Source organism: Enoplosus armatus, chromosome 8, assembly GCF_043641665.1.
Source record: "Enoplosus armatus isolate fEnoArm2 chromosome 8, fEnoArm2.hap1, whole genome shotgun sequence".
In the NCBI taxonomy this organism is placed as follows: Eukaryota; Metazoa; Chordata; class Actinopteri; order Centrarchiformes; family Enoplosidae; genus Enoplosus; species Enoplosus armatus.
Window position 1 is genome coordinate 10549906 of NC_092187.1, and position 15787 is coordinate 10565692.

At 44.6% G+C, this 15787-nt stretch overlaps 1 protein-coding gene across 1 annotated transcript in view; it reads right to left on the reverse strand.

The window, feature by feature from the left end:
- The window catches only part of casz1 (castor zinc finger 1), a 46025-nt gene extending 34690 nt beyond the window's left edge, over positions 1 to 11335 (reverse strand). Inside the window, exon 1 of the mRNA XM_070910405.1 lies at positions 11257 to 11335. Coding sequence (XP_070766506.1) covers positions 11257 to 11335 — 79 coding nt within the window. The remainder of the gene's footprint in view (positions 1 to 11256) is intronic.
- Between the last annotated feature and the right edge of the window lie 4452 nt (positions 11336 to 15787).

The following is a 15787-nucleotide window of genomic DNA, read 5'->3' on the forward strand; positions in this document are numbered from 1 at the left end:
TGGAAGTGCATTATTTGTGTGAACGTGCACAGACTGTAATCAAGGCAGCTACGGGTAAAGCATGTGGGAGTTAACAATGGCTGTGACTGGCAGGGTCATGGCTTTACCTCTTTCTGGCACACAAGACGAGGCAGTTTATGTCCAAAACACTTGTGTAATCGAGTTATGGAAGATGTAAAGTCACATATACAACATACAGAAAATTAAGTAACTTGACTTTATTGTTCATTCAAAGTGCAGCGCTGCATCATAAACACACCGACTCCCTGCAGTGTTGTCAGTTCGTACGGAGCGAGCGCACAGGAGGGTCTGTATATAAGAGAGGTAGATATTACCTGTTTAGACTGAAGCTTATGTCTTCACCTAATCAAACACAGGTACAGGGCTTGTTGTAGATTCCTGCTGAGTTTCAACATGACTGACACAGGGACAAACCCCCTGCAATATCAGGAGTTAATTAATACAAACAGGGTCTGGGAGATGTCTGTTTAGCTCAGGATTATTTTACAATATGCAACCGAGAGTAGCTGTAGCTCTTTAAAAAAGACCAGTTATAACTTTATGAACCTTTGGCAGATTAATCGACAAGGCTGCAGCTCCCTGTGTGTAGCTCAGTGAACCTTTTGTGTCTCTGGCTCTCAAGGGAGATGTATGTGTGCGAGAGCGTGTGTGCATGTGTGTTTCAGTGAAAATCACTGAGCCACAAAGGCAAACATACACAGACACACTTGAAAATTACCATGTTTTTATTTTTGCAAATTTACAACTTGCAGGAAGAGAATGTTTTCCTCTTCTCTCTCCTTCTCTCGCTCCCCCTGCATGGCAGAGAGGCTGCGGCAGCCGCAAGGAAGTCAAGCGGAAAGCCACTGATGGACAACTACGCCACGACACCCAGACCCCAGCATCTGGCCCCTCTCTCATTTTTATTACACAAGAATAACAATAAGCAGGTCGCCGACCCCGCCGTGAGATTTTGCCACAGTTTTCCAACAGTCGGTGCAGCCGATGCTGAGAAATTTCCATTTTTCCGCATGCATATTTAATTGAGTTTTGTCCCAGTGGTGCGGAAATGATTTGTTTTTTGCTCTCTGTTCACTTGACTCCTCTTCGGAGTCGCTAACCCTGATTAAGACGTTCCCGTTAATTTCCCAGCGCACACCTTTTTTTTGTGCATTAATGGTTCTGATCGTCTAATTAAAACTTCTCAGCTCGGCTGCTGATCACCGCTCGTTGTGCCTCTGACCTGAAGTTTTAATTGCCGCATCAGAAGCGATAATAATAATTTTGAGGTTCTGATGATTAAAAACAATGCCACTGCCAACTAGTTGATAGATGGGGGTTTAGGGGTGGGTACATCTGAGGAGAAGTTTATGTAGAGAAGGGATTTAGAAAGGGGGCTGTAAAGGCGGGTATACAGTAAGAAGGGGGGGGGGGGGGGGACTACTGTAGGTGATCACTGAGGGGAAGGGGGTGGCAGAGCATATGGAAGTCTCCCAGCCCTCTTGTCCCTGAGAATCTCCCTGAAGAAACAGGTTTGGCTGGAACTGGGACTTTGCTTTCCCCACCTCAAATCTACTTCAGATCCACTTCAGAGCTCTACTCACCTGGCAGGTTTGCCAGGTCGGTGGAAGGGAGAAACAAGAGATAGAGAGAGCACATAAAGGCACATAAAAGATGACGACAGTCCAATACACTGCTTATTTTCATAAAAAGATAATAGTGCAGTAGGCGCAGTACAAAGGCACATTGTTCATAAAGTGACTGGATGGAAAAAAGGAACCTACGGTGGCTGTTGTCTCTGTCATAAAACATGATAATGATGAGATATATATGATACGTGGATTACTGTCAAAACAGGAGAAGTGAGTTGCTTGTGATCGTAGTTTCACACTGTACTTTACAGATCACACAAACTGCAGTAACGATAGGAAATGATTCAGGCATGAAGAGAGAGAGAGAGACAGTGAGAGAGTGCAAACTGCCACCAGCACCAATCTGTCACATTTTGTTCTTTTTTTAACCACTGGATTTCTAATGGATTTTTTTAGGTTCCACTACAGGATCAATGTTTTGCTGCGGAACATACTGTACATGCACACACACACACACACACACACACACACACACACACACACACACACACACATACAGTACACAGACACATGGACATACAGTCAGGAAGTGGCTGTCTTCCCTCCCCTGCCCCCTAGCCTCCGCCTGTCCCTCTCTCTCACAAATGTATTTTATTATTAATCAGTTGGTTGCACATCTGCCTGCTTGTTGTTTTTTTTTCTATCAATAAAGCACTTATTGCTTTTAGTCTAGAATGTGACCTTGCACGTTGTGTGCTGTCTTTCTGGGGGTGCCGACCTTGAAGGACCCGTTTGGACTGTTTCACTTCAACTCAGTCCGCGGGGCTGTTATCAAACACAAGCCCTCGGCCAAGTGTCACGCTCCCGTCACACCGCCGCAAAACACAAAGAAGACGCTGCGGGACAAAGGCGGACACAAATGGCCCCAAGTAACACAGGACAATGGCTGAAGAAAACAATGTATATTTGCAGACGGAAGAGGAAAGACGCTGAACTTGAGGGCAATCAGGCAGGAAAGTTGAAATCTAAGGACAAATACGCCCTCCGCCTTCATCACAAACAGGGTAATTATGGTGTTTTCCAGAACAGAGGACAAGCAGCCTAAAATGGTCTAAGGGAGAAAAAAAACAATCTGACATGAGTGACAAGAACCATTCTGACAGCCACGTACCAAAACAGCCAACTTTTATTGAGTTTGCTGCTTAGGGTAATTCATGGGACACACGGCTAACTTGTTAAAATTGTACATCAAATCTGGACTCACAGCTGGCACCAGATGACGACTTAATTTGTAAGTGTTTGTGTGGCAGGAGGAGAAGACTTTGCTTTAAAAGAATCCACCACGGCTCACACAGTCCCATGCTTCCACAGACTGAAACAAGGGAAATTTATTCCTGCCGCTTTGTTTTGAAGCTCAACTCCCATGTTCAGTTTCAAGACGCGAGGAGTGCAATTTGATAAGCCAACCGCCATGGCAAATGAGCAGACGACCCCTGTGTCCCTCCCTCATGGTTGCTGCGCTTGGTGCTGCAGCAAGGTAGTGTGGGTAGTACAGTGGAGAAGGGGCTCAGCGGTGCACCTCTCAAGGGCCCTTGAGCTAATATCTGTACAGATTAACTGCTTCAGTTGTATTTTGGTCACGGGGATCTCTCTTCGCCTTTGTGGCTTGTTGGGAGGGAGAAGGGGAGATGTGTGTGCAAGTGTGTGTATATTGTGCTCATGTGAGTGTTAGTTACACACTTCCCTCTGTAGCGAAGGGAACGGCCAGCTCGCCTAAGAGGTCAGGAGCCTCTAGACTGGTATGTGTCACTCCATGTCATTATCTTTGGGGCCATATTTAATTTACCAGAATCCAGAGCAACACTGCTGAGTAAGTCATCCCCATCCTCTTACCATCACCTACCCCCTCAATCTCTCCACAGGACACGCACAAACACACACACACACACACACAGTGTCAATCCTCCAGGGTAAACTCAGCACACGCCGCTCCATTAGTTATCAATTAAGTCTGGAAATCTCCACCTGGTTTACACACACAGATGAAGCCGGCACACACATGCATAGCACCCCTCTCGACAGGAAGTTGAGGAGAGCATGCCTTATTTGAGTGTGGGTGAGAGTGTGTGTTTGTGTGTCCATGCGGGTGGCACTTTTGTCCATGAGGTTAACCTTGATATGAGGCCCTGTCAGGCCAGATAATGTCAATCAATGACAAGCCCTCACAGATAACCCCTAATGTGAAGCCTAAAAAGCAAAGCTGTTTAGATCTTTAGACATGCCCCCTTTCACCAGCATATGAATTGCATTACAAGGAAATGAGCTGTGGCATTTCTTTAATAAGACTCTTAAGACATTTTGACAGCATATAAGGCACTCTGCCGTTAAAAAAATTAAATAAAGCCCCCGCTGACAAAGCCTCCTCACACAAGGCGGTGTTCTGATGGGCAGATCCAAGTCCCTGTTAAGTGGAAGAGAGGAAAAGACATGTAGGGGGGAGGAAAAAGAAGGGTGGACCTTTCCCTTCTTTTTTCTCAAGCTCCCGGGGACTTCTTAATTGATTTCCAAGGTTACGTTTCAAATTTGTTTTTCAGATACAGGGGCCTTGTGAACGGGAGCACGAGTGCAATGTTTTTCAAGCTATTTCCCTAAATTCGGCCTGGTTTGGAATGTTTGCATCAGATCTCGGTGACCTCCTTCCTCCTTCCACCTCCTCCTTCTCCTTCTCCTCCACCCGTTTGCTCTTTTTCCTCCCCTCTCTCTCCTTGAAAAGAAAGAAGGAGGTGACATTTACCCCCAAAAAAGCATGTATTTCCAGACAGGATGCCTGCGCTGACAACATCGATCCCTGGCTACCATTAAAACATTTGCTCTGCCTGACAGACTTTTCCTCTTTTGGACTTTATATGCGGTAGAATGAATCACAGGTGCCCGTTAAAATGTCATCCCGGGCAGGTTCTCTACCTGTCCAAAAATTACCCACGGCTCGCTAAAAAATTGGAGGCTCATTTTTTTTTTTTATCACATTTTACACTTGAAATCCTCAATGTATTCATCTTATGAAGCACAATTAAAATTTGATCAAAACACATTCTTTGTGGGGCTAAGAGAGGAAGTGATGAGAATGAGTCTTCCTGCTCCTGGGATTTGCATTTTTTAGACCCTGTGGCGGTGACTCTGCTGCCAGAACTTTAGTTTTACTTTTCTGATGAGCAGGATACAAGTGACAATAGGGTTGAAATGAGATATGACACTTTGAAGAGTATTTGTGTCCATCTGTGGTTGGGAAAGTGTGGATATGTGCACAATATGCTGTAAACACATACTGTATGTTAAGTGGCTGTAACCAATATTAAGTGTGTGTGTGTGTGTGTGTGTGTGTGTGTGTGTGTTGCGCGCCTGCTGGCAGGCACATAGACAGCAGGCCATTGTGCTCTGTGCTCCTCCTCTCTATCCAGTGGCTGCAGGTCACGTCATTTGCTCTGAGACACACACACACTGTCAAATACATACACTGACATTTCTACACACAAAAAAACTGATTCACAGTGAGGATAAACACACCACTGTGTCAGTGACAGCACTGAAACACTGTGCTTTACCGAAAAAGGTTCAATGTGAACTGGAGGCGGAACTAAACGTGGCAGTTTTCACCTAAAACAGGAACATTCTTGTTTCTGGGAGTTCAGTAGAGGGAGGAATGTGCCATGACTGAATTTGAAGGTGCGATAAAACAACACTCACAATGAGGGAGAAAAAAAAAAAAGAAAAAAAGAAAAATGACTGTGAAAAGATGAAACAAGCAAAGCTGCTTTACAGGAAAAAAGAATGCTGTCTATTTTGGGTCTCAGTGTACAAAAGGAAGTGCTGCTAAGTTGACTCAAACAAATAAATTTGCTTTTGATAAAACCACAGCAACTACTTTTGCATTCTACACCAAACCCTCTTTGTTTCCTGCATCTTTATCTTCATGACTTGCCACATTCGTGAGAAGCCACTCACTAAATTGTCGAGCACAAACAACTGAAGGCTTTCAAAAAGTGCAGCGTTAACGGCTTAAAATGTAATTTTATTTGAAAAGTGACAGGGTAAAGGAAAGCCTCAGAAAAGGAAAGCCCCAGAAGTGAACATGGAGTGCTTGCCTATTTGCGCCGTATCCAGCTGTCCGTTTTACATTTCTCCAACATTAATATTCCTCTTATTATTATTTTAAAGTGAAAACGGATACTCTGTTGAAGTGCAAATCTGATGAATTACGGGAGCAGATTGCTGCTATTAATTATTAAAACCTATTTTATAAATATTCAGGTCTGTCATGCATCTAATAATGAACGCTTTAGAGGAGGTTACTTCCCGTGCGCATCCTAATGTGTCAGAAATATCACTTTTAATCACGATCGTGTCAGCGAGTGCTGGGTTTGAACCTGCCGAAAAAATCGACCAAATCAAGGAAACTCAGCTGGCCTACTACTGTGCTCATCACAGCTCTTCCGTTCCTGCTGTTTCGCGTGATCCAGGTTCTTCTCCTGCCCCGTTTAAAGAGGTGGTGAACACCTCTCAGCTCCCCGCTGCATTCTTACCGTGGTAATTTGAATGGAGAATAATGCATCGGCAGCACTCTACCCTTCTGGACACACCTAGTCCCAGCGCTACTGCTGCCATATGCTGTGTTGATACATATTCATAACACTTTCTCGTGTGTTGAGTGTTGGTGTGCAATGAGGCTTAAATGAGTGTCTCACAACTTCAAATGGGAAGAGGAGAAAAGAAAAGAAAAAGCCTGGGCACAAAGAAAGTTGGACTGGTCTTCCCCTTTTTTTTTCCCGCTTTCCTCTTTTCTTCCTCCCTCTTGTGTGAAGAAGACAAGTTCGGGTTGCTGACAGGTGATCCCAGTGCTTTTGTCAGGATGAGCGAGAGGCTGCGGAGTTTCAGGATTGCCTTCAAGAAGCTGTGAAAGGTGGCAACTGTCAACATAGTTGAATAAGCTGTGCTGTCAGGTGGGCCGGATGGTCTCGCCGGCAGGGTGAGAGTCAATGGCACTGTAGCACGACCTCCATACACTCGGGCAGTATATACATATGCTGCAACAGAGCGTACACACAACCAGATAGAGACGCACACACACACACACACACACACACACATTGTGGAGCACTCTAAGATTAACGCTGTCAGAGCTACAATGATACCCCTTCATTATCAGCACACGGGGCCTCCTTCGTGCGCTTGCTTGCCTCACTGTCCTCTCCGCTGCTTCTCTATGGAGGTAGTAATTACTAAAGCTAACATTTCTTGCTCTCTGTGCCTTCAACAACCCTCCACTTCCCCATTATTTCTTTCTCTTTTTGCGGTACTGTCAAGTGCCTTGCCAACCTTTTGGCGACTGGTGACACAGGCGAAGGTGTGCCAGTGTTGATGGCCGCGCCAGCGCGACTCACTGTGTGTGTGTGTGTGTGTGTGTGTGTGTGTGTGTGTGTGTGAGCGCTGTATTATGAGATTATTTGGTGCCCAACTGATGTGTAATAAAGGCACAGTGTGGTACCCCAGATTCAGATCAGTCCTCTGGGTCAAATACTCATTGTGGTACAACAACTGAGAAATGCTTGATGTGCCACTGCAGTATCTGTTGTACTATACATTGTTGGTTTAACAGGCCGGGATCAGAGAGATGCTCCCTCTTGCATGGCATTTTTCATTACCAACAATGCTCTTACTCTTTAGCTTTCTTCTTCCTCTCCCACTGGAACCATGGCTTTATCAAAGGTGATAGCTTGCTCAGGCGCATTTTCTCAAACGTCTTCTTCAGCCAGCCATTTCCCAAGCCGCTCTCGGGGAAACGTCACTCATAAAAACCGGGGGAGATTTGATGGCGAGATCAAAAAGAGAGGAAGGACAGCGAAGAGAGCAGGGAGTTGGGGGGAAAAAAGAGGAATGATACCCTCCTCCCCCATCCGACACCAACGAGTGCTGAGGGTAATTCCTCCGAGCAGGGCCTGTGTTTTCAGACGCAAATACAACAAAACGCCGGGTGCTGCCATGAGACATCAAAATGGGCGATTTTGACTTCAGAGGGTCTTCAGATGCTTGAGGAGTTGAGAGAACAGAAGGTACCAGCAGGCTGTTAACAACCAATACGGGAACCACGCCAGAAAGACCGTCTCCTCCCCAAATGCCAATCCGCACCAGATCAGTAAAGGCTTCCACCATACTGTAATACCCCACCTGAGCACTTTCATCTGCTGAAAATGAAACGGCCTGAAAGTTTATCAGCTGCTGTATATCTGCTGTTTATTGTACCGTTGGGATAACACGCTAAAAAGTAAAAACTCCACAGGTTGGTGCCATAAAGGCAGAAAGACAAAAAAACACACACAAAGGCTTTTCCTGAAGGAGACTGAGGGCTTCAACAGGTGCCTTGAAAGCAGGAATTTTATGTCATTTGCCTTACAGAGAGATTTTCATCAGCAAATCAAAGACTTCCTTCGTTCTTTGGAGACCTGAGTTGTGTTGTGACACGCCGAGAGGGACGTCCGCATTTTCTCCAGTGTTGTTCTCGCTCATTCTTGGAGCGTTAGGCTCACTCTAAATAGCCTCAAGGAGATTAGTCTGGCTCATATTCAAATGCACATTTCTTCTAAAACCCACTCCACGAGTGGGCCAAGGAGATCAGTGCAGGAGCCTTGTGAGACGGTAGTCAGAGAAGATTCTGTCATGTATAAATCAGCTGAGCGGAGGAAAAGAGACAGAGAGGAAGAGTGGGAGAGAAAGGCTGAGGTAAAAGACAAACAAGTGTTGGCTCTGCTATATGAGTTTAGTTAGCTAGAGAGTTAGTGCATGAGTTATGGCTGGGGAAGGGCTGAGGGACGCTGTATTTATGAGGGGACTGAGTGAGTGTTAAATCCCTGGTAAGAAATAAAGTCGTCCCTGAGCGAACAGGGGAAACATTTCACTCAGTCTAAGAGGTGCCTTGAAAAAAAATTAATGCCATCCCTCTTCCAGGGGAAGCACTATTCCGTATTTCCTAAAATTGCTTTATTCCTTAAAAATGCTATAGATCACATCCAAGTGGATTGAATCTCATATTTGAATAGAGAGGAGGATTCTCCGTGTGCACAATATCAAGGGAGTTCGCGAGCCAAGGAATGGGAAAGAATCTGATTCTTCTAAAATTGCATGCGGATTTTCTGAGGGATCTTTGGCTAAGGGGGGCTGCCAAAACACACAGTGCACTTGTTGCAGTGCAAGGGTTCATCCAAGAAAAGTTTTCCACTGTGATTTACCCAGGAAAAAGTCGTTTTTTTCAATTTAAATATTAGAATTTAGCCAACTAAATGAGTACAAATATCTATCTGAATATTTAATTGCACATTTAGTTTCTTTAAATTCTTTCTTTCATACAAAAAAACTTGCAATGTTGAATGGAGTCAAAGTTAGAAAGCCAGAAACAAAGAAAGGCACATGGCCAAAGGAAAAGGAAAAGCTTCACTTTGCACTTTGTGCACATCCAACTTTAACTCAGACCTCTCTCCAAACCCCGCAGTGGTAATAACAATTATTACTTAAAAAGGCTATATTTTTGCATTAACTTAAAAGGCTATATCTTTTTCTTCCCCTCCAGCCTGTGCGGCCTCACTTACCCTAAGTATCTTCATAAATCACCAGTTACTGTTAACATGTACTCCACAATTCAGTCATCAATCTCCTACCAGGTCAGAGTGAAAACAGAGGGGGAAATGTCTGCTTAGTAAAATGTCTCTCTCATGAATGCTGCTACCACCACCCACTACTCAAACACACACATACACATGCGCAATATGCACGTAGAGCACAGTAGCGCACACACACACACCGGTTAAATAACAAACACACGCGCCCGGCACACAGCAACCAGAGCAGTCCTATGGGACACGGGAGCGGTTGCCAGATCGCCACGGTAACGCAAGCCAAATTCAATTCTGACTTCACCTTTCACTCGGGAAGCTGGTTCCATTTGTTATAAAAACAAATAAACAGCAAGCGTGAAGTTAGAGCCGGCCAACTTCTGCCTCATCTTTCTTTTCTTTCTGTTTTTTTCCTTGTGGGCCTCGACAAGAAATATCAGGCCCAGACTGTGGCAGCAGGCTGCATGACAGGCAGACACCCACAGGGCCGCATGTAAATCTGTGTTTATGTTCACAGACACAGTATTTATTTAACAAAAAGGAGAAAATCTAATTGTACACGAGGAGAGATTATTCCTCTCAGAGCCGTGTCTCCACAAGATAGAAAAGGACTCTTTAGCCTTTCTTCAACAGACACTGTTTACATCAGCAGAGTGGAAAATCCCTCCGATGACAAACCTCTCCATCACAACATCTGTATCTAAACCAGCCAAATCAATCTCGACCAACAGCGCAAACTACCTCATGTCATGTCATCTGAAAACATCTGCACTTGACATTAGAGCGGAGGGATTTTTAATAATTTCTATTTTTAGCCTGCGTAACAGTATATTTAGATCATATTTTCTTTCCGTTTGAAGTCAAATAAAGTGTAGCGTGAAGCCTTTGATCACTTTAATGGCCTGAAAGTGGCATCATAATAAATACAAAGTACTTGCTGTAAAGTTCAGTAATGTGTAATTAGTGGTTGATATATTCAAATCTCTTACTTAAGAGGCAACACCACAATTTAAAAAAAAGTCAATTACAAGTAAAAGTCAAAACTGTACTTTAAAAGTAGAGAAGTATTATCAGAAAAAGAATCAAAAGTGAAAGTACTCATAATGACGAATGATTCATTTCGGTTCATATTATTTTATATATTATTGGATAATTATTCCTGATTAACATGCAAACAACATTTTAGTGATGTAGCTGGTCGAGGGGGGGGGGCTCATTTAAAACTACTGCATATACTGTTTGGTAGTTTAATCTATAACAATGCATCATATCATATAAGATGATCATATGTCTTATTTGTAAAAATATGAATCTGTTAAGAAACTAGTTCCTGTAAATGTCAAACAAATGTAGTGAGCAAAAACTACAATATTTCCCTCATTGCTCCATTTACCCTGAAATGTAGTTGAGTAAAAGTATAAAGTAGCATAAAATGTAAAGTTAAAGTACCTCAAAATTGTACAATAAAGCATCTGAGTAAACACTAAGTGCTTTCCATCACTGAATGTCATAAACATAACTGTAAAATATAAAAAGGTGGAACTGTGAGGTGCTATAAGGTAAAGCACAAAAAGTCAACAACAGAACTTTTGAGGAAGCAACACACCATCAAAACTAATTAAACACATCACTGACATCCAGCGCACTATAGGTACAAATGTGCATCTGTAATTAAAAACTACAAGATTTTTCCAGAAAGCAAACCTTACACCTGCTCTGTTTCCTCACACACACACACACACACACACACACTTTCTCTAACACACACACACTTTGACACCACCCACCACATCACTACACATGCGTGCCTGGCTCATGCCAACTGCAACTAGTAGCAGACCCGTTCACCTCGAGGTAGCACTCAACTCCTCTGTGTGTGTGTGTGTGTGTGTGTGTGAGGGGAGAGAGAGAGAGAGAGAGAGAGAGAGAGAGAGAGAGAGAGAGAGAGAGAGAGAGAGAGAGAGAGAGAGAGAGAGAGAGAGAAAGGTGTGTGTGAGTCTTACCTGGCAGCAGACCGCCCTCTGCGCTCTGTCTCACCTCTCCCTCCTGCCCTGGAAGAATTCTCTCCACAAAGCAAGGCATTTTCTCCTCAACTGCTCTCTGCCAAGGCTCTGTTCTCTCTCTCTCTCTCTCTCTCTCTCTCTCTCTCTCCCTCTCTCTCTCCTTCTGTCTCTCTCTCCCTCCCTCTCTCCTCCTTCTCACTCCCTTCCTCTTTCCCACTCTGTACTCCTCTCTCGCTGTCTATCTCCCCTCCCTCCTTACCCTCCCCCTCTCTCCTTCTCTCTCTCTCTACTCCCTCCCCTCCTCCTTCCTTCTACGAGCACAGATGTCGAGGCTGTGTGAGTTTACCCACTTTACCAGTAGGGGTCCTTCATCGCCCTTCTCCACCCCACAGCCACATGGGGGAACAAAACACACAAACACACACACACATATACACACACACACACACACACACAGGCCCCAGGAAGAGAGAGCCACTTAACGGGCGCCCTCCTGTCACTGCTACAATGAGAGCCCTGTGCCGAGCAGCACGGCTGTACGAGCTGTGTTTGTGTGTTTGTGTGTGTGTGTGTGTGTGTGTGCGTGTGCGAGAGAGACAGGTGTGAAGTGGGAGGTGTGCATAGGGAGCTGGCCCTCGGCCCTTTCCAGCCCTGTTCAGCCCTGTTGGGCTAGGCTCGGTCCTGGCTCCTGGCCTCTGAAGGGTAGTACAGTAGTGGCTCACACACACACAAGTAAACACACTCCCGGGCATATGAACACACAGATTGACTTACAGTGGCCCTCAAAGCCAGCAGCAGCCAGAGAGAGTTGTGGGCATGCACAAGCATACACACTTTCACTCATACACAAAACACACACACAGAGAACAACTGCCGCTGTTTGCTACTGCTGCTGTTGACAGTGATAACATGTGCTCTGTGCCCTATGTGTGTGTGTCAGTGTACATGCAGACACGAACACACACATTCACACGCAAACACACAGCGGATGCCTTTCGGCTCTCGTATTTCAGGTCTCTATTCTATCCGTTTGGCTTTTGTTTTGTTTTTTTCACTTAAAAAAAACAAAACAGTCTTCATTGACACTGGCATGTTAAATTTGAAGGCTCTTAGCTAGTGTGCAGTGGGGAATTTCTAGTTTCTCTCCTACTTGTGGCGCACTTTTCACATTGGAATATCAGTACTGGACAATATTAGCTGTGCTGCTGAAGAATGTCAGATCTCTGCCTTCGAATAAGGGCAGATTCCCCCGAGTAAAAGAAAGGAACTAACTATCAGAGTCTCAATAAGCCTGTAATTATCTTCTATGTGCAACATCATGTTAACAACTGAATTAAAGGTAGAAAAATGCTTTAAGTAAAATTAAGTAAGGATAGGAATGAAACCATTATTTAAAAGTAGATAAAGGAGGGCAATGGTACACCTTCATTGTGTATTAAGCAACAAACTAATTCTAGGAAAAAGAAAGGACTAAGATTAACACGATGTGGAACTTGATCCCACATTTTTATCAAATATTGCCCAACTTTTACGATGGTTTATATTGCAGGAAAGCAGTGATCCTGATCAGGATCCTATGCTATTAAAATATCAGAACAGTAATTATCAGGCCATGCTGTGGGTGTGAGGACTTGTTTTTCCATCTATTTGCTGCCTGGAACAGGATAAGGGTATCTGCACTCTAGACGTGATATCCCGGACCTGCTGTTGGTATCATTTGAACAGAGGGTGGATCACCTTTATTTAAGTTAAACAAAGCCTTCTAATGACACAAAAATGCTGTCACTATTTGACAGACAAGGCTCCAACGCCCAACCAGGCTGCCTTCAAAACGTTGACAAAGAGCAATAAAGAAAATAGGATGTTAAAAGAGCAGGACACGGATGTTGAATAAAGCCACCAGAAAGTGTACATACTTAAGGTCTTGATAAGCTAATGAGGGAAACAGAGCTGTGCTTTTGGTTGACTCTTATCACTGTTTGCATCAGTAGCAAATCTCCCTTGACAGCAAGACTGAAATCAAATACAGGTTTTTAGGCAGATGAAGGAAAGTCATTTGTATTTACAGGAAATAAGAACGATGCACTCAATCATTATTCCCTTGCTGTGCTAACTAGAACGCAGCCCCTGTTTTAGATGTTAGAGGAGCAGCACAAGGACAAGTAAAACATACCTTAAATAGACTACAAATGAAGTCACTTAACACCCACTCGCTTCCCTCGCCACCCCCTGCTCTGTCTGTCTTCAACAGAAAAAGCCTGTGTTTGACTATCTCCCTCTCAGGTTCATAGTTGTCTTTTGCTTTTTAAACAGGCACCTCGCCTGTCACAGTGCAGGAACGGGCGCATTCCCCTTAAATGGCTCCTTTTGACAACTGATCTGTAAATACAGCCGGATCTGCAACTTCCCCCTTTCTCTCGCTGCACTTTCTCCCCTCTCGTCTCTGCTCTCCCTCCCTCTCTGCCCAAACTCATGCCAGACCCGCACACACACACACAACATGAAGGTCTCCTCATGACCCCCCCCAGCCCACCCCCAATCTCATGCACGCACGCACACACACACACACACACACACACACACCGAAACACAACCATACACACACAATTACCCCCACATACCCCCCCCAACTTCCCCAACTCCATTCCCCCTGCCTCTATAAAAACACAAATATGCCATAACTCAGGCAGTGCTGCCACATAGCCTCCATCTTGCCCTGTACCGGGGAGGGGGAGGCCTCTCAGGAAGGTCACCAACAAATGGTTTTCCGATTCACTGCCCCTGAAATAATTTTGTGTATTAAAACCTGAATCTGCACTTTCTGGCCTGAAAGCTTTTCTAATTATTCCGGTGTCCTTGGGACAGACACAGATCCTTCACACGCCGGGGGAAACAAGCTATAGAGCAACCACTACAGCCACAAACACCCCTCCACCACCCTCCCTCCCTCCCTCCCTCCCTCTCTCTATCTATCCCTCCATCTCCCCACCTCCTCTCTCCTCTGCTCTGCTTTCCTCTCCTCTCCACTCCCCGCTTTACAGCCACCCCCCTCCCCAATCTGTTTTCAAAGCGTGTCTGTCCTTTATTAAATTGTTTTCTTTTCCACATTATCAGTTGCCATGGAGACCTCATCTCTCGGATTATTTGAATTTCATTATATCTATTGATTTGGGAGCATTTCATCTTTTTTATTGTTTTTCTGTCAATTTTCGAAACGAATAACCATCTAATTTGCGTCAGCGCTGATTACGTTCGTCCCTCAATAGAGGTCGGCAGCTGCGCCGGGGAAACAAATCAATGGAAAAACATCATAAAACTCGAAAGTACAATCAACCAGGATATGGGTGACATTCCGTGGTTGCTGAAACGAAGTCATCAAAAAATATATACTTTTTTTCCTGCGCCTCTGTATGTGTGGGGGTGCAGTGAGGAGGACACATATGTGTCTGGGCAGATATATTACTATATTTCAGCAGATAATATACTATGGTAAATTTCCATACTGATAACAGCCCCTCCCTGCCTGACCAAAACAAAAAAATGCTTACTGTATCTAAATAATTTATGCAATTTTAGCATTTATATATAAATTTTTTAATAAGCTGCTTGGAGCAAAGTGGCCATTAACAAAACACACAGCTGTCCAATGGGCTAAGCCCAGCAGATCAATTGCGCTTTTTTATGACATGATAAAATGCTTTTAAAGCAATTTACACAAATATGGAAAAAATGACTTCATGGGTTTCATTTATTCATAAGGACGTGTATTAGAAAAAAAAAGTCTCACAAAAGCCAGACAGGAGAGATCGTCCCGGTCCTAACTGGAACGGACTTGCTGCCCTCTCCACAAGGACATAAAGTTTCATTACTGATGCACGCAGTCAAAGGCAATTTAGCAAACACAGTGTGCAAAAGAAAACATCAGCATATTGCAAGTGTTCCTGTATTAGGCGGACCTTGCATGTTGTTTTCCAATTTTGATTCATTTTTGTGGGGGCAGGGTGTGGGGGTGATGGATTTTTTTTTCCTCCCCCTGCCCAGTGTCACCCTGACCCAAAGCCAAGGGGAGGTGGCCTCAGTGACAGGGACGTGTGCTTTCTGGCCCACGAAACCAAGCCACAACCGTGTGCCAGACAACGGGGCCTTGCAGCGGGACAAATGTGTACACACACCTTCAGTTGTGCAGTGATATACAACACATGACTCCCAGACTCATTCTGTGAGGAAACAGGCCCGCAAATATTTCAGTGGGTCTGATCATTTAGCATCTTAGTGCGGGGCGCACAGAGACACACACATTATGCACAGGGGTATGGATGGGAGGGGGGCAGGCAGGGCCATTTGGAGGCTAATCTTGTTTCAAAGCATCCTCTCTTCATGTGCCGACAATGTGCCTGAGCCGCTCTACAAAACGCTGCTGCTGCTGTTGTTGTTGCTGCTGCTGAAGGCCCCATGTTTGCAACACATGTCAACATTTGACAAAGCATTACTTTTCCCTCCCAACAATATTCTCCTGCTCAGGCCTCTGAAA